Source organism: Triticum aestivum, chromosome 2B (genome assembly GCF_018294505.1).
Source record: "Triticum aestivum cultivar Chinese Spring chromosome 2B, IWGSC CS RefSeq v2.1, whole genome shotgun sequence".
Classification (NCBI taxonomy): Eukaryota; Viridiplantae; Streptophyta; class Magnoliopsida; order Poales; family Poaceae; genus Triticum; species Triticum aestivum.
Genome location: NC_057798.1, coordinates 180,302,817 through 180,325,438, shown reverse-complemented (window position 1 = coordinate 180,325,438; position 22,622 = coordinate 180,302,817). Strand labels below are relative to the sequence as shown.

Here is a 22,622-nt window from a genome sequence, read left to right as displayed (position 1 = left end):
GGGTCCACGGGCCGTAGGCCCATTGTGTCAGTTAGCACGGAGGGGGAATGGGTAAGCCCATGTGAGATCCGGAGCGTACACGTGTCGAGCGGCCGATGAGACCACACGAGGCCACCTACCGCGCCGCCGCATCGGATCCCAGCACCCCCTCCCCCATCCCCACCCCGCTCATCTGCTACCCTAGCTCCGATTCCCACAAACCAAGAGGTTTTCCAAAATTCGTACGAAATTTCCTACCAAATCACTCGCCGGTGCTTCCCAAGGTACAAATTCAACTAATTTTTTCCCCATTTTTCCGGCATCTCTGGTGAATTTTCTTCATGTGAGTGTGGCCGCCGTGGCAGGGTGGTGATGCCATGATGCACATGCTGGTGGCCTCGGATGGGGGCGGAGGGGAGATGCACCCGTACGCCGCCGTGCCGGCTGAGCAGGAGCTGGAGCTGCACCGCGACAACGCCGCCGACGACAGCCTCGACGGCCACGTCCGGTACGTGCGTGCCCAAGTGCTTCCGCTATCACTTCTTGCTCACCGTTGGTGATGCTGTTGACCGGCGAAATGGTCTTGCCTCTGGGCGGTGTTCCAGTTTGATGCTGATGAAACAGTTACAGTCCATTTGTTCAAGTTCAGTTTGATGCTGATGCAGAAGTGGCTTCAGTTCAGCTGTATGTTTGCACTTATCATCATCCTGACAACTTTCTGCTATTTGATTAGGTGCCTGCGATGTGGTATATCGGGTAATGCGACACCCCATATGCGACGTGGCCCTGATGGCCCGAGAACTCTTTGCAACGCTTGTGGCATCGCTTACAGGAAGGTGAAACCGCAATCTTGTGTCCTTAGTCAATCATCCTATAATCGTTTTCTTGTGTTCTGTATTCTGTGAGTCTTTTCGCAACGTGAACCTAACTCCTAAGAGATATTGTGGTAGCCAGGAAAAGAGCTAACATATGGTTAGCCAAGTCCAATTTTTCGTAACGGTGTTATTGCTGCTGTTTTTATAGCAAGTTTAATGCTACGTAAGAACTACCCTTCCCCTTGAATGCTGAAAGTTAAACTTCTGGGAATTATGTTAAAATCAGTGGCTACAAGGAACCATTGTTACCTGTAAGGCTGTAACAGTTCCATGTGTCTAGTTGTTTGGCTTCCTGCTACCCTTGGGCAATTTTAACACGTTTCCAAAAAGGAATTCCTAATCCAGTGTTTAGTGTATTATGTTCGAACACCTTATGGCACTTCGTACCAGTAAAAAAAAGAAGCAGATTTGCTGTCAGTCTTGAAATTTAACATGTTGGCCCTAGCATGCTGATATCTTTGCCATTTTCATGCTGTTTTGTGTGCAGATAAAGTTCTGGTACAATTAAATGTATTTTTCCTTTTACTGAAGTTATGTATGATTACTTCTCCAGGGTAAAATGAGAAGAATGATAGAAGCTGAACCACCTATAGATGAGGCTTCACTTGCTAAGCTTGTTCCTGAGGTGGACATGGAATTTGAGAGCGAGGAAAAAGCATATGAATTCTACAATAAATATGCTGGGCATGTTGGCTTTAGTGTTCGAAAAAGCACGTCACATAAATCTTCTGAAAATATTACCAAAGTAAGGACTTTTGTATGCTCAAGAGAGGGTTACAACAGGGATAAAAAATCGTTGGAGGCAAAGAAACCAAGGTTGGATACAAGAATTGGCTGTCCAGCACGGCTGATTATTAAAGTCACACCAGAGTGTAAATACAGGGTCACTGATTTTAAAGCAGAGCACAATCATCAGCTGGCCCCTCCTTCGACGATGCATATGTTAAGGTCACAAAGGATATTGACAGAACTTCAGTCTGGGGAAGCAGAACTGTCAGATGATTCCGTAGTGACACCAACCACAAAAGCAACTGGTGATCTTGTTGTGAGACAAGTTGGTTTCCTTCGAAGTATTTCTGTCCTCCCAGCAGATTACAATAATTATCTCCGGTCAAAGCGCACGAAGGCAATGCAACCTGGTGATGGTGGAGCCATATTAAAATATTTGCAGACTATGCAAATGGATAACCCCTCGTTCTTTTATACCATGCAGATTGATGAGGATGACAAACTAACCAACTTTTTTTGGGCAGACCCAAAATCTAGAGAGGACTTCACCTACTTCAATGATGTACTATGTCTAGACACAACTTACAAGATAAATGGATATGGCAGGCCATTGGCATTATTCCTTGGTGTGAATCATCACAGACAAACAATTATCTTTGGTGCAGCTATGCTTTATGATGAATCATTTGAGTCATATAAGTGGCTATTTGAGAGTTTTAAGATAGCAATGCATGGAAAAGAACCAGCGGTAGCTTTAATAGATCAATCGATTCAGTTGAGTAGTGCAATGGCAGCCGCCTGGCCAAATACTGCTCAACGAGTTTGTGCTTGGCATGTATATCAGAATTCTGTTAAGCACCTGAATCAAGTTTTCCAAGGTTCAAAGACATTTGCAAAGGATTTTAGCAAATGTGTCTTTGGCTACGAGGAAGAGGAAGAATTCGTGTTTGCTTGGAGAACTATGCTAGAAAAGTATGATCTTAGACATAATGAGTGGCTGTCTAAACTGTTTGACGAAAGGGAAAGATGGGCATTGGCATATGATAGGCATATATTTTGTGCTGACATAATAAGTTCCCTTCAAGCTGAGAGTTTTAGTAGCATTTTGAAGAAATTCTTGAGCCCTCAACTGGATCTGCTATCCTTCTTCAAACACTATGAAAGAGCAGTAGATGAGCATCGCTACGCTGAGCTCCAAGCTGACTTCCAAGCTAGTCAAAGTTATCCAAGAATACCCCCAGCCAAGATGTTAAAGCAAACTTCCCATACGTACACACCAGTGGTGTTTGAGATCTTTCGTAAAGAGTTTGAACTGTTTATGGACTCTGTGTTATTCACTTGTGGAGAGGCCGGAACAACTTCTGACTACAAAGTTGCTCCTTCTGAAAAGCCCAAGGAACACTTTGTTAGATTCAACTCAAGTGATAACTCTTGTATGTGCACTTGTAAGAAGTTTGAGTTTATGGGTATTCCATGTTGTCACATGTTGAAGGTGCTCGATTACAGAAATATCAAGGAGTTGCCTCATATATATCTGTTGAAGCGATGGAGAAGGACTGCCAAGTCTACAGATGAAGACAGCCAAGGCCATGCAGCAAACGATAACAGGTCATCATTAAACGTCTCTGTACCTTCTGCAAATCACCATGGGCTCCAAAGCATCAATGCAAGGATTCAAGTAATTAACTCTCAACTCACATTCTTATGTGGAAAATGAATTTCATTTATTCATTGTCGCTGATATAAGTTCTTGATCAAATGCAGGACACATCGCTTTCCAATATGCATGAGAACCCATTTCATAGAAGCTCCTAATGAAGGTATAACAACATGATTTAATATTCTTCATGTAGTAAAATGCATCTGTGGTGCTTCAACTTGCATGATGCGCTCACTTTAGTCTCCTACTCTGAAAATGTACAATTGACTCCTGCGCTTGCTAAAGGGATTCACTGGGGGTCCAAATTGTGTTGGGCTAGTGTTGACTGCATACTCCCTCCCTTCCGGTTTAGAGGACTCAAATATGAAATCTCATCAACCAAGGTGGATGGTTTGAGTGGAGGAATGTATCTCGTACTTTACAAAATTACTCAAGCTTTAATCTACATTAACTACGGTGCATGCATGTGTGACCACTGAATGAGTAGAAATGGTATGCATTGGTCGGTTTCTTTTCATTCTTGCATGCATCAGTTTAATGCGCCTCGGAATGTAAAAAAGTGATGGAGAGAAATGAAAGTTGGACTAAGAAAACAGAAAAACCAAGAAAATGAGATAGGCCCAATAAACCAGAAAGGAGGGAGTATGTGACATGTAGACAGTGACCACATGGCATCCTAGTTGGCAGTGCCTGCATGCCAGCAGCATTGTATGGCCGCAATTGGCACCACCATTTCTAGCGCCACGATAGCTGTCCAACCAAACAGCACCAGCAAACCTCTATCCAAACACTAGTTTTTGGAAACATTCGGAAGCTTCCCAAATCAGGATAGCGCATAGTTTCGAGCCAAGCCACATACTCGCGCATCACAGAACTCATTCATGGTTGAGAAACTAAAGGAGAAGAACCATGAAACCAAGCAAAGCCACGGACATCATCTCACATACAAAACCTATAAATCTGTCTCTGAACCGATGGGGAAGGAGAAATCAGAGCCAATACCCCATCATCCACACATACATGTTCTTCAGTGAAGAATCTCTGCATATTCAGGACAAGAGGAGGAGCATGACCCGATGGCTGAGGTTGTATGGACACAGGCGTGTACACAGGCCTTTATGGTGGCACCTTCTATGCTTCTCACAGTTTAGACTGCTGCAGCTCGGCGTTGTGGCCCATGTGCTTACCAGGAGACAAGTCGTCATCTGATCCCATCAAGGAGACATCAAGGGAAGGAGGTGCCACTGCAATGTACAGGGAAGGCACTGAGGATGGCCCTGTGACCATATGCATGGAAAAGCCGCTGGAAGAGGAGGGGCCGCTGTGCCCTATGAAGCGTCTGCAAGATGACGCAGCCTAGATGAAACGGGTGGCTGATGGAGGGAGGTCACAGTCGGCGGGTGTGGCAATAGGGGTGTGCCAAGGGACCCGTGCTCTAGCGTTGGGACACATGGCCTCGCTAGCGTTGGGCTTGAGGCCGTGAGGATACTCAGGATAGAGAGAACAAGGAGTGTGACATGTGGGCTTATGCTGACTAGGATGCCACGTGGATAAATTCGTTTGACCATGCAAGGGGTCGGGGATAGCTTGACATGATTTGGACCGTTAATGAACCTCTTTGGCAAGTTTTAATGAGCTAAATGTGCATTTTGATTTTTGAGAGTTGGAGCACCAACGTGAGCTAACCGTGTGAGTTAAGGGATCGCTGATCTGATGCACGTTATTTGTTTCTCTAAGCTGCTCAAGATGTATACTATGATAAGCCAAGTCTTGGTCTCTTGTTCATTTTGTCCACTTCATCGTAATGGAAAATGAGTCATAAATGAGCTCGTGACAAAATGTATTTCTTACATATAAAATATCGCTGCCTGCCGTCATTTTCCTTTTCACTTTTTCATTGCCGAATGCGATTCTCGTTCTACTCTTTGAGTACCAACGTTAAGGTACGATTTTAGAAGTAGTTTGTGGTGACACTTGAGAGCACGATAGCTCTTTTTGGTCAAACAGTTTGACTTCAAACCTAGATATATCCCCATACGTTCAGCATGCCTCCGATACTGTTGTCCAGTACATTAATTCGCTTGCTCCATTTATCATGCAGGTCGCTTCACCGCACGGATGATGATTCCATGTGTGCCTTGCCAGATGTTATAATATTGACAGTTGAAGCAGTGAGAATATGACAGTGGGGAGCTCCCCTCCCCTGAATAAGTTTCTCAACTTGTAAATTATGCGGCTGTAGGAAATTTTCAGCTTTTGAGCCGCTCATCCTTGGTTTAGTCTAGATTCTGATACAGCCTCGTGCCTGTACTGCGCTGGAAATAATTCAGAAATTTTGTGCGTCGTGTAAACATGATGTGGCCATCCTAGCCCATTTATCCCAAGCAAAAATGATTGTTCAGCCAGCCCAATCAACTTGTCAATCTAGCAGCTCAAGCTTACTGTTACTGCACGCCCAGGAAAGCTAAATGAACAGGGACTGTTTTTGTGCTTCTGCGGCTGAAACTTGTGCAGACAGCCTAGCCTGACCGCTCATGATCAACGAAGGTCTTCAGTGTGATGCAGATCTGGTGGGGCTTCACCTGCAGGTGAGCTGGGCAGCTCGTGCATCGATGAAACTTCGGAAGCAAGGCAAACCAGCTTTGGCAGTGGATCTATCTCAGCCAGAGGAGCTGCCGTTGACTCTCCAGTGGACATCGATGATCAGGCCCTGGTATGCCATCCTGTCCAGAACTGCATAATGCAAGCAACATGGTATCGTGTTGAATCGCATTATCTGCGGCCGTTGGTTCGAAGTGCATAATTGCATTGTCTTGTGTTGGAAAATGGTGCTGGCATGTGTTTCTTGGGGTGCTGAAGGAGATTTCCTGCTCTTGTTTTCTTCCATTTTTTGCCTTCTTCAGAATTAGGGCCCCTGGCCTGTCAAAAGAAAAGGATTAGGGCCTTGGTACCTTTAAAATAAATTTAGGTTCTCCGTTGTTTTTTACCCTTTTAAATATGGTTGTTACTCCGTCCTGGACATGTCTAGTCAAATTTTCAAAATATTAACCACATTTGTTTTTTCAAACCATGCAGGAGAACTGCATGTATAATTGTATATAGATAGAGCAAAAAAAATACATCAGTACAGCACACAGTATGTTTCTTAAAATTTATAGGGTTTGTATTATCTTTCTGTGCTGACTAGACCAGCACGTGTGCGGGATTACTAGTCCCTTTCAGCACGGATCCGTACTTACTAGTGCCTGCCGTGCAGCTGCGACCGGGACGCCGCAACCAACTGATAAAATACACCATGTCTGGCAGCGGGAGCGACGATCGACTGGTCTGGTGGTGCTGCGACGACGTTGCTGGTGTCGGCCCTGTCAGTGTGTTGTCTTTCGTTGGCCAGACGTATGAGCAGCAATCCACGGGGACAGGACGGCCGGTGTTGGGCGAAGGCGGTCTATGGCTGCAGACGGCGCCATCTATCTCGGGGAAGGGGGACACCCACTCAGCTTTGCTTCCTGCCTAATTTTTCTCCTGCTCTCCTTCGATCTGCTCTCTAGCAGGTTTTCCTTCGATTTCACGCTGCAATGGAGGCAAAATCTAAGAGCATCTTCAACGGCCGAAACAAAAACAAGATTCCTTTTTTGTTCCTTTGAGCAAAAAAAACAGCTTCAACAACAGACCAAAATCTGCATGGGGACCAAAAAGTTTTGGTCTATAGCCTAAAATTTGCTAGAATTGGTAAATATACCAAATCCACTAAAGGCGGACAAAAAATGGAAAACGTTGCGGCGGAACCCGCATCGCCTCCTAACACCACCGGCCACCGGGATGCCTTGCTCCTGGTCCTCATGGACAAAAAATGGCAAAGGTTCTGCCGTGAAGAACAAAAAGACATTTGGACTTGACTTCAATCCCGGTCCTTCTGCTTCTCGGGAAGATGGCACCCGTGAAGACAATGAAAACAGGATCGGCCACTTCTACAACTTGTCGTTCAAGGTGTAAATATGGATCACTCTGCTGATGATGCAGATTCTGATGAAGCTCCAGCTCCTCCTAAGGCGTAGAAGCAAAATAAATCTAAGGCTTCAAAACCTACTGCTGCACCCAAGGCTTCACGAGTGAAGCCACTAGCAACTGCTCTTCCTGCACCAAGTTACTCTGAAGATCAATCTCGGGTCTCCAAACGGAAAGAGAAGCCTCAGAAGAAAACTGTTCAGAGGTCCAGTCAAGCACTGACATCGGCTGCCGTTCTGAGGAACGAATCTGAAGCCATTGATCTGTCGTCAGATGACGAGTTTGGTGATGATGCTCTTGAGGAGCTGATAAAGAGCAAGCAAGAGGCGGAGATCTTCAATGATCTGCCCCTCTTCGATGTGAACATCCTGGACAACTTCATTGATGAGTGGTTCGACAACCCTGATCTAAGTTTTGATGATCTTCAACTCCCAATTGGCATCAGTGTCGCCTTCCAAGGCGCCATTGCTCCTGAGCTGGCTCTGGCTCAGAAGATTGTCGAACTGAAAAACAAAATTGACTATGAGAAGGAACAGTTCAAGAAGCATATGGCCAAGCTTAGTGTGGCTGATGTTCAGAAATTCAAGCTGATGTTGAATGACCTCAAGGAGACATTTCGCAAGAAACGTGAAGAAGCCAAAGGCTCTCGGGAACGGATGAAGAACATCGCTGCCAAGTGTGTTCAAGCTTACAATGAAGCTGAAAAGCGCAAGGCCCTTGGGCGTCCAGGCATTGACCCCAAGATGGCTGTCAAGAAGAAGAAGTCTATTGTGGCCCCATCTGAAGCATCAAGGCGGGAAGAACCTCGCATTGTCTTCCCTGCCAGCATGACAGGCTCGAAGCCTAAGGTCCCCACAGTGGCTTCAGAACAAAAAAAACCAAGGCAGCTGAAGCCGAAGCCAGAAAGCGCAAGTTCAAGAAAACCACTGATGACACTCCCTTGCCCAAGAAGAGAAAGATCAAGAAGAAAGATCGGGCTGCTCCCAAAGAGCCCCTCATTGTCGAGCCCCTGTCTTATGCTCGTCCTGCGTCCGAAAACCAAGAGCGTCAACTGATAGTTCATGAGCCTGCTTCCACAGAGGCTCCTGAAGCTCAAGAAGTTCCAGTCGTCGACCCCATCACGACTAAAGACATTGGTCCCCAAAACAATGTAGTTGATGATGAAGTCCTTCCTCAGATCGAGCGCCAAACGGTATCATCGCCTGTTCTCACGAACAGCGAACTCATCAGTATTGGTCATCCTTTGACGCCAATCTCACAGGATGCCTCATGGGCTGATCGCCCCCAACCAGCAACCCCAAGTCAAGATTCACCAAGTACACCCCGTCCTCCACCAGCACAAGTCACCGGCCCACTGGTAAATGACGACAATTACATGGAGACCACACCATCACCAAAAGCGTTGCCCGTGTTTCAACGGCTTCGCAAAGGCCAGAGGCCATCGGTCTCCATGACAACCATCACAGAAGAGGATTCTCACCAGTCCAGCTCAGTGGCACGTCAAGTGTTCCCTAAAGACAATCCTTCTGTGATGATTCTCGTGTCAGAAGCTAATGCTACTGAAGAGATTCCGGCTGCATCAGCCGATGAAAGACAAGAAGAAGAACGTGTTGCTACACCCCCTACCACCCAAGAAGAAGTTGTTCTCAAGGAGAATGCGTCTGTGCCCGACCCTCCAGCCACTCAAGTGGAGGTTGAAAATCTTGAGGCGGCCACCAACAACACTACTGACGCCAATGACGTTGTCATGGCTGAAGATAATGTGGCGCCTATAGTCAACACTATGCATGAAGTCAATGATGCACCTACCACCAATGTGCAGCCTGACGCCATTGCAAATGCCTCTCCTCATGTACCGCCACCAAGGCCACACACTATTGAGCAAGCATTCTATCAAGGCGAGCTAGTCCCTGTCAGATGGCCTATTCTGGTTCCTCCACCTGCTCCCGGCCCTCAGTTTGATTATCATGTGGAGCACATGCCTCAGGTTCAGAAGCCAAAGCCAAGGTTGCCACGGTTCCCAGGTACTGCATCTGCACCAGGATCATTTAATGTCAATGGCTTCATTGCACACAACACTTTCTTTGATAGTGCCAAGAACCCATATTCCAAGCCAAGAATATCATTTGATCGGTTCTGGAGTTATCAGCAACGCAGCTACTACTCCCGTGTTCTATACAACCAAGAGCGCATATTTCCTCATATGCGTATGAATTCCGAAGGCATTGTTGGCCTGCCCTGCTTAGAAGAAGCACTTGACTGTTTCAAAGATGCAGACCTTCTCCGTTTTGTCACTGATAAAGAAAATTGGAATAAAGAGCTGCTGCTACAATTCTATGCAACTCTCCACATTCGCGGCTACAACAGGGATCCGAAGACATGGGTCCTCGAGTGGATGACAGGAAATGTACATCATGAAGCCAAGGCTTTTGATCTCATTGAGCTTACTGGCCTATCCCCTCCCGGTGAACTCTATGAACCAGGTTGCCAGTGTTGGGGAACGTAGTAATTTCAAAAAAATTCCTACGCACGCGCAAGATCATGGTGATGCATAGCAACGAGAGGGGAGAGTGTTGTCTACGTACCCTCGTAGACCGAAAGCGGAAGCATTAGAACAACGCAGTTGATGTAGTCGTACGTCTTCACGGCCCGACCGATCAAGCACCGAAACTACGACACCTCCGAGTTCTAGCACACGTTCAGCTCGATGACGTCCCTCGAACTCCGATCTAGCCGAGTGTTGAGGGAGAGTTCCGTCAGCACGACGGCGTGGTGATGATCTTGATGTTCTACCGTCGCAGGGCTTCGCCTAAGCACCGCTACAATATTGTCGAGGAGGACTATGGTGGAGGGGGGCACCACACATGGCTAAGAGATCAAGAGATCAATTATTGTGTCTAGAGGTGCCCCCTGCCCCTGTATATAAAGGAGCAAGGGGGGAGGGGGCGGCCGGCCAAGGAGGAGGCGCGCCATGGGGAGTCCTACTCCCACCGGGAGTAGGACTCCCTCCTTCCTTGTTGGACTTGGAGAAGGGGGAAAGAGGAGGGAGAGAGAGGAAGGAAAGGGGGGGCGCCCCCTTCTCCTTGTCCTATTCGGACTAGGGGGACGGGCGCGTGGCTCAGCCCTGGCCGCCTCTCCTCTTCTCCATTAAGGCCCACTATGGCCCATTAAGCCCCCGGGGGGTTCCGGTAATCCCTCGGTACTCCGGTAAAATCCCGATTTCACCCGGAACACTTCAGATATCCAAATATAGGCTTCCAATATATCAATCTTCATGTCTCGACCACTTCGAGACTCCTCGTCATGTCCGTGATCACATCCGAGACTCCGAACAATCTTCGGTACATCAAAACTCATAAACCTATAATATAACTGTCATCGAAACCTTAAGCGTGCGGACCCTCTGGGTCCAAGAACTATGTAGACATGACCGAGACACGTTTCCGGTCAATAACCAATAGCGGAACCTGGATGCTCATATTGGCTCCTACATATTCTACGAAGATCTTTATCGGTCAAACCGCATAACAACATACGTTGTTCCCTTTATCATCGGTATGTTACTTGTCCGAGATTTGATCGTCGGTATCCAATACCTAGTTCAATCTCGTTACCGGCAAGTCTCTTTACTCGTTCCGTAATGCATCATTCCGTAACTAACTCATTAGCTACATTGCTTGCAAGGCTTATAGTGATGTGCATTACCGAGAGGGCCCAGAGATACCTCTCTGACAATCAGAGTGACAAAACCTAATCTCAAAATACGCCAACTCAACATGTACCTTTGGAGACACCTGTAGAGCTCCTTTATAATCACCCAGTTACGTTGTGACGTTTGGTAGCACACAAAGTGTTCCTCCGGTAAACGGGAGTTGCATAATCTCATAGTTGTAGGAACATGTATAAGTCATGAAGAAAGCAATAGCAACATACTAAACGATCAAGTGCTAAGCTAACGGAATGGGTCATGTCAATCACATCATTCTCCTAATGATGTGATCCCGTTAATCAAATGACAACTCATGTCTATGGTTAGGAAACATAACCATCTTTGATTAATGAGCTAGTCAAGTAGAGGCATACTAGTGACATTAAGTTTTGTCTATGTATTCACACATGTATCATGTTTCCGGTTAATACAATTCTAGCATGAATAATAAACATTTATCATGAAATAAGGAAATAAATAATAACTTTATTATTGCCTCTAGGGCATATTTCCTTCAGTCTCCCACTTGCACTAGAATCAATAATCTAGATTACACAGTAATGATTCTAACACCCATGGAGCCTTGGTGCTGATCATGTTTGCTCATGGAAGAGGCTTAGTCAACGAGTCTGCAACATTTAGATATGTATGTATCTTGCAAATCTCTATGTCTCCCACCTGGACTTGGTCCCAGATGGAATTGAAGCGTCTCTTGATGTGCTTGGTCCTCTTGTGAAATCTGGATTCCTTTGCCAAAGCAATTGCACCAATATTGTCACAGAAGATCTTCATTGGTCCCGATGCACTAGGTATGACACCTAGATCGGAAATGAACTCCTTCATCCAGACTCCTTCATTTGCTGCTTCCGAAGCAGCTATGTACTCCGCTTCGCATGTAGATCCCGACACGACGCTTTGTTTAGAACTGCACCAACTGACAACTCCACCGTTCAATATAAACATGTATCTGATTTGCGATTTAGAATCGTCCGGATGAGTGTCAAAGCTTGCATCGACGTAACCATTTACGACTAGCTCTTTGTCACCTCCATAAATGAGAAACATATCATTAGTCCTTTTCAGGTATTTCAGGATATTCTTGACCGCTGTCCAGTGATCCACTCCTGGATTACTTTGGTACCTCCCTGCCAAACTTATTGCTAAGCATACGTCAGGTCTGGTACATAGCATTGCATACATGATAGAGCCTATGGATGAAGCATAGGGAACATCTTTCATTTTCTCTCTATCTTCTGCTGTGGTCGGGCATTGAGTCTGACTCAACTTCACACCTTGTAATACAGGCAAGAACCCTTTCGTTGCCTGATCCATTTTGAACTTTTTCAAAACTTTATCAAGGTATGTGCTTTGTGAAAGTCCAATTAAGCGTCTTGATCTATCTCTATAGATCTTGATGCCCAATATGTAAGCAGCTTCACCGAGGTCTTTCATTGAAAAACTTTTATTCAAGTATCCCTTTATGCTATCCAGAAATTCTATACCATTTCCAATCAACAATATGTCGTCTACATATAATATCAGAAATGCTACAGAGCTCCCACTCACTTTCTTGTAAATACAGGCTTCTCCAAAAGTCTGTATAAAACCATATGTTTTGATCACACTATCAAAGCGTTTATTCCAACTCCGAGAGGCTTGCACCAGTCCATAAATGGATCACTGGAGCTTGAACACTTTGTTAGCACCTTTTGGATCGACAAAACCTTCTGGTTGCATCATATACAACTCTTCTTCCAGAAATCCATTCACGGATGCAGTTTTGACATCCATTTGCCATATTTCATAATCATAAAATGGGCAATTGCTAACATGATTCAGACAAAGTTAAGCATCGCTACGGGTGACAAAGTCTCATCGTAGTCAACCCCTTGAACTTGTCGAAAACCTTTTGCAACAAGTCGAGCTTTGTAGACAGTTACATTACCATCAGCATCAGTCTTCTTCTTGAAGATCCATTTATTCTTGATGGCTTGCCGATCATCGGGCAAGTCAACCAAAGTCCATACTTTGTTCTCATACATGGATTGCTGGGGAACGTTGCATAAAACAAAAAAATCCTACGGTTTCACCAAGATCAATCTATGAGTTCTTCTAGCAACGAGAAATGGGAGTGCATCTACATACCCTTGTAGATCGAGCGGAAGCGTTCAAGAGAACGGGGTTGAGGGAGTCGTACTCATCATGATCCAAATCACCGGAGATCCTGGCGCCGAACGGACGGCACCTCCGCGTTCAACACACGTACGGTCAGCATGATGTCTCCTCCTTCTTGATCCGGCAAGGGGGAAGGAGAGGTTGATGAAGATCCAGCAGCACGACGGCGTGGTGGTGGATGCAGCAGGGATCCCGACAGGGCTTCGTCAAGCGTCTACGGGAGGGAGAGGTGTAGCAAGGGGGAAGGGAGGCGCCAAGTGCAAGGGTGCGGCTGCCCTCCCTCCCCCCCTATTTATATAGGGACCCTTGGGGGGCACCGGCCCTAGGAGATTGAATCTCCAAGGGGGGGCGGCGGCCAAAGGGGTACCTTGCCCTCCAAGGCAAGTGGAGGCGCCCCCTCCCCTAGGGTTCCCAACCCTAGGCGCAGGGGGGGCCAAGGGGGGCGCACCAGCCCACCAGGGGCTGGTTCCCCTCCCACTTCAGCCCATGGGGCCCTCCGGGATGGGTGGCCCCACTCGGTGGACCCCCCCGGACCCTTTCGGTGGTCCCAGTACAATACCGGTGACCCCCGAAACTTTCCCGATGGCCGAAACTCGACTTCCCATATATAATTCTTTACCTCCGGACCATTCTGGAACTCCTCGTGACGTTCGGGATCTCATCCGGGACTCCGAACAACTTTCCGTTTGCTGCATACTAATATCTCTACAACCCTAGCGTCACCGAACCTTAAGTGTGTAGACCCTACAGGTTCGGGAAACACGTAGACATGACCAAGACGGCTCTCCGTCAATAACCAACAGCAGGATCTGGATACCCATGTTGGCTCCCACATGCTCCTCGATGATCTCATCGGATGAACCACGATGTCGAGGATTCAATCAACCCCGTATACAATTCCCTTTGTCAAACGGTACGTTACTTGCCCGAGACTCGATCGTCGGTATCCCAATACCTCGTTCTGTCTCGTTACCGGCAAGTCACTTTAGTCGTACCGTAATGCATGATCCCGTGACCAAACACTTGGTCACTTTGAGCTCATTATGATGATGCATTACCGAGTGGGCCCAGAGATACCTCTCCGTCATACGGAGTGACAAATCCCAGTCTCGATCCGTGTCAACCCAACAGAAACTTTCGGAGATACCTGTAGTGCACCTTTATAGTCACCCAGTTACGTTGTGACGTTTGGTACACCCAAAGCACTCCTACGGTATCCGGGAGTTACACGATCTCATGGTCTAAGGAAAAGATACTTGACATTGGAAAAAGCTCTAGCAAAACGAACTACACGATCTTGTGCTATGCTTAGGATTGGGTCTTGTCCATCACATCATTCTCCTAATGATGTGATCCCGTTGTCAACGACATCTAATGTCCATAGTCAGGAAACCATGACTATCTGTTGACCAACGAGCTAGTCAACTAGAGGCTTACTAGGGACGTATTGTGGTCTATGTATTCACACGTGTATTACGATTTCCGGATAATACAATTATAGCATGAATAAAAGACAATTATCATGAACAAAGAAATATAATAATAAACCTTTTATTATTGCCTCTAGGGCATATTTCCAACAGTCTCCCACTTGCACTAGAGTCAATAATCTAGTTACATTGTGATGAATCGAACACCCATAGAGTTATGGTGTTGATCATGTTTTGCTCGCGGAAGAGGTTTAGTCAACGGGTCTGCGACATTCAGATCCGTATGTACTTTGCAAATATCTATGTCTCCATCTTGAACATTTTCACGGATGGAGTTGAAACAATGCTTGATGTGCCTGGTCTTCTTGTGAAACCTGGGCTCCTTGGCAAGGGCAATAGCTCTAGTGTGGTCACAGAAGAGAGTGATCGGCCCCGACGCATTGGGTATGACTCCTAGGTCGGTGATGAACTCCTTCATCCATATTGCTTCATGCGCTGCCTCCGAGGCTGACATGTACTCCGCTTCACATGTAGATCCCGCCACGACGCTCTGCTTGCAATTGCACCAGCTTACTGCTCCACGATTCAACATATACACGTATCCGGTTTGTGACTTAGAGTCATCCAGATCTGTGTCGAAGCTAGCATCGATGTAACCCTTTACGACGAGCTCTTCGTCACCTCCATAAACGAGAAACATGTCCTTTGTCCTTTTCAGGTACTTCAGGATATTCTTGACCGCTGTCCAGTGTTCCTTGCCGGGATTACTTTGGTACTTTCCTACCAAACTTACGGCAAGGCTTACATCAGGTCTGGTACACAGCATGGCATACATAATAGATCCTATGGCTAAGGCATAGGGGATGACACTCATCTCTTCTATATCTTCTGTCGTGGTCGGGCATTGAGCCGAGCTCAATCTCACACCTTGCAATACAGGCAAGAACCCTTTCTTGGACTGATCCATATTGAACTTCTTCAATATCTTATCAAGGTATGTGCTTTGTGAAAGACCTATGAGGCATCTTGATCTATCCCTATAGATCTTGATGCCTAATATGTAAGCAGCTTCTCCAAGGTCCTTCATTGAAAAACACTTATTCAAGTAGGCCTTAATGCTGTCCAAAAGTTCTATATCATTTCCCATCAAAAGTATGTCATCTACATATAATATGAGAAATGCTACAGAGCTCCCACTCACTTTCTTGTAAATGCAGGCTTCTCCATAAGTCTGCATAAACCCAAACGCTTTGATCATCTCATCAAAGCGAATGTTCCAACTCCGAGATGCTTGCACCAGCCCATAAATGGATCGCTGGAGCTTGCACACCTTGTTAGCATTCTTAGGATCAACAAAACCTTCTGGCTACATCATATACAGTTCTTCCTTAAGATAGCCGTTAAGGAATGCCGTTTTGACGTCCATCTGCCATATCTCATAATCATAGTATGCGGCAATTGCTAGCATGATTCGGACAGATTTCAGCTTCACTACGGGAGAGAAAGTCTCATTGTAGTCAACCCCTTGAACTTGCCGATAACCCTTAGCGACAAGTCGAGCTTTGTAGATGGTAACATTACCATCCGTGTTCGTCTTCTTCTTAAAGATCCATTTATTTTCTATCGCTCACCGATCATCGGGCAAGTCTGTCAAAGTCCATACTTTGTTTTCATACATGGATTCTATCTCGGATTGCATGGCGTCAAGCCATTTGTTGGAATCTGGGCCCGCCATCGCTTCTTCATAGTTCGAAGGTTCACCGTTGTCTAACAACATGATTTTCAGGACAGGGTTGCCATACCACTCTGGCGTGGAACGTGTCCTTGTGGACCTACGAAGTTCAGTAGCAACTTGATTCGAAGTACCTTGATCATCATCATTAATTTCCTCTCCAGTTGGTGTAGGCACCACAGGAACATTTTCCTGAACTGCACTACTTTCCGGTTCAAGAGGTAGTACTTCATCGAGTTCTACTTTCCTCCCACTTACTCCTTTCGAGAGAAACTCTTTTTCCAGAAAGGATTCGTTCTTGGCAACAAAGATCTTGCCTTCGGATCTAAGGTAGAAGGTATACTGTCGGTGTCAAAACCGGCGGATCTCGGGTAGGGGGTCCTGAACTGTGTGTCTAGGCGGATGGTAACAGGAGACAAGGGACACGATGTTTTTACTCAGGTTCAGGCCCTCTCGGTGGAGGTAAAACCCTACTCCTGCTTGATTAATATTGATGGTATGGGTATTGCAAGAGTTGATCTACCACGAGATCAGAGAGGCTAAACCCTAGAAGCTAGCCTATGGTATGATTGTTGTTCGTCCTACGGACTAAAACTCTCCGGTTTATATAGACACCGGAGAGGGCTAGGGTTACACATAGTCGGTTACAATGGGAGGAGATCTTCATATCGTATCGCCAAGCTTGCCTTCCACGCCAAGGAAAGTCCCATCCGGACACGGGATGGAGTCTTCAATCTTGTATCTTCATAATCCGGGAGTCCGGCCAAAGGTCATAGTCCGGCCATCCGGACACCCCCTAATCCAGGACTCCCTCAGTAGCCCCTGAACCAGGCTTCAATGACGACGAGTCCGGCGCGCAAGTTGTCTTCGGCATTGCAAGGCGGGTTCCTCCTCCGAATACTTCATAGAAGATGTTGAACACCAGGATAGTGTCCGGCTCTGCAAAATAAGTTCCACATGCCACCATAGAGAGAATAACATTTGAACCAATCTAATCTGTTGATGTATTCCGTAGCGTGACCTAACACCATGGCCAGGCTTTTATTCATTTTACCGTTCCACCTCAGCGCGTTTAGCGAGGCGGTTTCCTTGGCACGTCTTGTCAAAGCAGAGATCGTTTCCCCTTATTTCGGGATTCTCATCAATACGGGCGTGGGTAACCCAACCGCGCCATTAACCGCGGCGCTTGGGAGATAAGCGAGTTTTATTAGGCCGGTGGGGGCTCGTAGTTTTGGCCGCCCATATAAGGGGATAAGAATCCGCCCTTTCCATTCACGCCTTCTTCCTCCTTTGCTTATTCGTCCCTACGCGCCCGCACTTCCCACCTCAACCTACTCCAATCATGTCCGGAGCGGTAGGTAGATGGATGGCCTCGTCTGTCACGGAGGGGCAAATCAAAAAGTTGAGGACGGTCGGATACTTGTCTGACGACATCGCGCACCGGCTTCTAGATGCGGGGCAACTCATCCCTACCCCCAGACCTCATGAGAGGGTTGTCTTTCTCCCTCATTTCCTCCGCGGACTGGGTTTTCCTCTTCACCCGTTTGTCCGGGGGCTCATGTTCTACTACGGCCTGGACTTCCACGATCTGGCCCCGAACTTCATCCTCAACATCTCGGCGTTCATCGTCCTGTGCGAGGCCTTCCTCCGCATCCAGCCTCACTTTGGCCTATGGCTAAAGATCTTCAGCGTCAAGCCGAAGGTCGTGGGCGGCCGCCAAGCAGAGTGCGGAGGCGCCATGGTGGGCAAGATACCCAACGTTACATGGCTCGAGGGCGCCTTCGTAGAGACCATCAAAGGGTGGCAATCGGGGTGGTTCTACATCACCGAGTCGCGTGACCCTGAATGGGCAGCGGCCCCCGAATTCCAATCTGGCATTCCCACACGGCTCACGTCTTGGAAAGAGACGGGCCTGTCGTGGGGTAACTCGGCAGAAGTGACCAGACTTCAAACCTGCATCAAAGACCTGATCAGCAGGAAGGTTAAACTTGTCACCGTAGTCCAGGTCATGCTCTTCCGCCGGATTCTTCCGTGTCAACGACGGGCTTTCAACTTGTGGGAGTTCGACCCGGCCCAGCACCAGACTCTATCCCGGCTCTTCGACACAAAGCATGAGGATGCATGGAAGGTGCTATTCAAGAGGTCCGAGGTCTCCCCTCCCGTTACCGAGGATCGCGGATTCTGCGCCAAGCGCCAAGCCAGCGCGGTGAGCTAATTTTCCCATTACAGGGTATCTGTTTTCCATAGATTTGATTCTATGCGGGATCTAAACCCCCATCCCTTTAACAGGACTGGTAGAAGAAGGCCGGATAGATCAACTGTCCGGCTCCTTTGCTCGAAGACCCAGCGGACGCTCGTTTAACGAAGCTGCTGGTTCCGGCACCTCACGTGGTGCCGGAGAAGAAGGCCAAGAAGAAGGCCACGGGGACTCGAAAGAGCTCCCGGCGCCTGGTGGTGTCGGATTCATCACCCAACAACCCCGACTCACCCTCCGCCTCGGAAGACGAGGAGGAGGAAGAAGAAGAAGAGGCCTCTCCCCCTCCAACGGGGGGAGGAAAGAAAAGGAAGGCCGCCCCAACTGGGGGGGCGGAGGGTCCAAGAAGGGGAAGACCCTTCTGCCGGACTATGCCTCCGATGCCGAAGACGACGGGGAGGAATGGCCATCCAGGGTCAAGCCCCTGGCAAAATCGTAAGTGTCCGGTTACCCGAATGACTCATGGCGCTCTTTTATTATTCGATAGCTTCTGACGCCGAACTTTAATTATGCAGTCCACCCAGAGCTCAGCTCGGCGATTCGTCGAGCGGCTCCCTGAATTCGTCGGATGTGAATAGCGCTTCACTTCCGACGGCCTCCTCCCCGCTCCCTGCGGACGACGCCGAGGTGGAGTCCCAAAAGGGACCGAACCAGGAGGAGGTGGTCCTGGAGGCGCCCCAAGGCGACCTCCCGGACTCCAGGCCCAAAGGGGGTAAAGCCCCGGAGGGGTCTAAGTCCGGCCCCGGGCCGGACACTGCTCTGGAACCACCAGCGGTTCCAGAGTCCGACAGGCGGCGCCTTCATAAGAAGGGCAAGCCTACGCCACCGGCGACCTCCGTCCATCCGGAGGCGCCGGACAATTTGCTGGAGGCGCTTAACGGCGCCTCCATCGACGAGGAACACCGCACTGTTATGAGTGCGGTGATTCAAAAGGTTCAGTCCGCCAAGAGCGGGCTGACAGAAGCCTGTACAAGTCTGTTAACAGGCTTTGAGGTATGTGTTCAAAACATATAAAAATGTTACCGCATAGACAGTAGCCCCTGATGCTCGGTTCGGCGTTCGGAAAGAAAAGCCGAGCTGAGGATCTAAAAAGATATACGCAGGAGTCTAATAAAAATATGTCGATATGGGAATGCAGGCTGCGCTGCTGACCTCTGCCGCACTGACTGCGGAGGTCAATGCATTGAAGGGAAGCCTCGAGCGGTCCGAGAACGAGCTCGGCCGTGCCAAGAAGCAGCTCGAGGACAAGGAGGGTATGTGATACCGCATGTAAATGTATATAGAAATACTTGGTTGCAAATAATGACAGGACCAACTTAAATGTTGCAGGGGCCACGGCCGAGGTGGCGACCCTGAAGGAGGCGGTCTCCAAGGCCGAAAACAGTGCGGCCCTGGAGCGCGCCGAGCGAGAGAAGCAGGAGGCGCGGGTGGCGGAGGTGCGGCAAGAGCTCCAGGCTCTCGTGGAAAAACACGAGAGTTTGGAGCGTGACTCGAAGACTCGAGAGTCCGAGCTCGCCTTGGCTCTTGAGAGTGCCAAAAACGCTAAGGCCGAAGCCCAGAAGGCCCTCCAGGAGATCGAGGCGATGAAGAAAATAGCGGCGGGTAAGGCATTCTTTATGCAAAGCAAGAATATAAAAGTTAATTATCTGCTACTTACCCGAATCCGGAGCTCTCCAGGAGCGTTCGCCGATCTGCCCCGTAGTGTGTCTGATGCCGCCGCATACTACCGAGCCGAAGAGGGGAGCTCGACGGAAAAAGTGTTCTGGTCTCAGTATGCTGAGGCCGAACATCCGGTGCCCCTGAGCGACCAGCTGAAGCAGCTGGTCGAGCTCCACAAGGTGGCCGAACAGGCCATGAAGGGCCTCATAGCTCGGCTGTGGCCTGGAGAAGCCATGCCTGGGAGCTACTTCGGTCTGGTGCGGCGGCTGGTGGACGCGTGTCCGTGGATTGAGGTCGTCAAGCGCTCCGTCTGCATCGAAGGTGCCCGTCGGGCCCTTGCCCGTGCTAAAGTGCACTGGGGCAAGCTGGACGCTGAGAAGCTTTTGACGGACGCGCCACCGCCGGGCAAGGAGTATCGCACGCCCGAGATGTATTATAAGGGTGTCCTGAAGGGTGCTCGCCGTATAGCGGACGAATGCTCCAAAGATGTAATTTTTGAGTAGGCTCGCATCTGTTATCCTGTACGCTGAAAACTTTGTTCATATGCGTTAAGCAACGCTTGTTAATTTAAAATATTACCTTCTGTGCGGCCGTTTATCAAATCTGAGAGATGCAAGTCGTCGGCTTCGACCCCCATGCCACGAGTGCTGGGGTGTTCGGGATAAACCTGAGCGCTCTTGTTCCCATTCTTGGGTCCATCTAGGGAGGCGCTCAGCACAACGAACCAGGCCGTCGGACTTATAATGCTTTATCACTCTCACTTAGCCATAGAATTCTATAATTTTAAATTTCGGCGAAGCCCCTAGTATTCGGAAGACCGAGTTCGGGGCGCTATCCACGCCTAGGCCGGATAAGTCCGGTTCCTCGCTCTAAGCGGCATAAGTCTTTAAGGACTCGAAAAACCTCGCGAACAGCGACCGGTCTCTCGCACTATCATGACAGTCAGTTTTAGCTTTCTCTACTGAGGTGTTAACCCAGCTCAACTGGGGCACAATCGCAGTAGTTCTCCCAGCGCTACCTTAGCCAACAATGCGGAACGTAAGGTACCAAAACATGGGAGCCGGGCAAACCCAACTATTGACCAAAGACATGATTCGGAGCCGATGCATATAGTGCTATAAGTTCGGGGTGCCGCACTCATGAGAGTGTTCGGTCTTCTCACACCATGTTATGGGGTGCTTAAGCCCCTGGTGTATTGGCCGTACCAAAGTGTATGGCTGCATAATGTCATGACTGAACATATATATAAAAAGGAATACAATAATAGATAGAAGCTATGTATTGTTTATTATTAAGGGGCTGCTATGAAAGCAGAACGATACAAATAGTGCGATAAGCAAGAGATGGGATTATTTGACATGTCCCCCTCCAGGGGCAAGCTGCGGGTTTTGTAAGTAAAAACAGGTATTTAACTCGTTATAGAGGCCACCTGGACATTCGACGCGGCTTGTCCTCACCCTGGCTGTTGCATCGTGTGTTCGGCGAGTGTATTGCCGGACAGGCCTTCTGAGTAGTTGGGTCCTGAAAGTATATATAAAAAAAGGAAAACGGCCGAATAGGGAGCCCCTAAGTGCGGTTGAGCCGCATTCTGGGCGTGCCGTAGTTGTGCCCCTCCCCTTATGCCCATGGTATTTTCAAAGCGTAATTATGTACGCGTGGTACCGATAGCACCATCTGACGAGGGCTGGGGTTGGGGCCGCACTGCTATGCTTGCTCGGATCGTGCCGGCCGGCTCTGTTGTAGGTTGCTTCGGGCGCGCTTGACGTTGTCCGGACGTTTGATACCCGGATTGGAGAGCTGCCTTGAGAGGCTGCTCTGTACTTCCGCCGCCAGGGCCGCTGTGTGCTCCTCCGTTCGGAGAGAGCGTTCGGTGTTTCCATTTACCGTGATGACTCCGCGAGGGCCTGGCATCTTGAGCTTGAGATATGCGTAGTGCGGCACCGCATTGAACTTTGCAAATGCGGTTCGTCCGAGCAGGGCGTGATAGCCACTGCGGAATGGGACTATGTCGAAGATTAACTCTTCGCTTCGGAAATTATCCGGGGATCCGAAGACCACTTCGAGTGTAACTGAGCCTGTACAGCTGGCTTCTACACCCGGTATGACACCTTTAAAGGTTGTCTTTGTGGGTTTGATCCTTGAGGGATCTATACCCATTTTTCGCACTGTATCCTGATAAAGCAGGTTCAGGCTGCTGCCGCCGTCCATGAGGACTCTGGTGAGGTGAAATCCGTCAATGATTGGGTCTAGGACCAATGCGGCGAATCCGCCGTGACGGATGCTAGTGGGGTGGTCCCTTCGATCAAATGTGATCGGGCAGGAGGACCATGGGTTGAACTTTGGGGCGACTGGCTCCAACGCATAGACGTCCTTGAGAGCACGCTTCCGCTCCCTCTTGGGGATGTGGGTTGCGTA

General features: G+C 48.4%; 1 protein-coding gene across 1 annotated transcript; it reads left to right on the top strand.

Annotated features, from left to right (window-relative positions):
* The first annotated feature begins 95 nt into the window (after positions 1-95).
* LOC123039152 (protein FAR1-RELATED SEQUENCE 5) lies at positions 96-5,654 on the top strand. Its single transcript, XM_044462428.1, has 6 exons — positions 96-263; positions 345-487; positions 713-815; positions 1,408-3,261; positions 3,348-3,403; positions 5,345-5,654. Exons 1-5 carry the CDS (start codon positions 96-98, stop codon positions 3,396-3,398), a joined length of 2,319 nt encoding a protein of 772 aa, XP_044318363.1. The 3' UTR covers positions 3,399-3,403; positions 5,345-5,654.
* Positions 5,655-22,622: the final 16,968 nt, after the last annotated feature.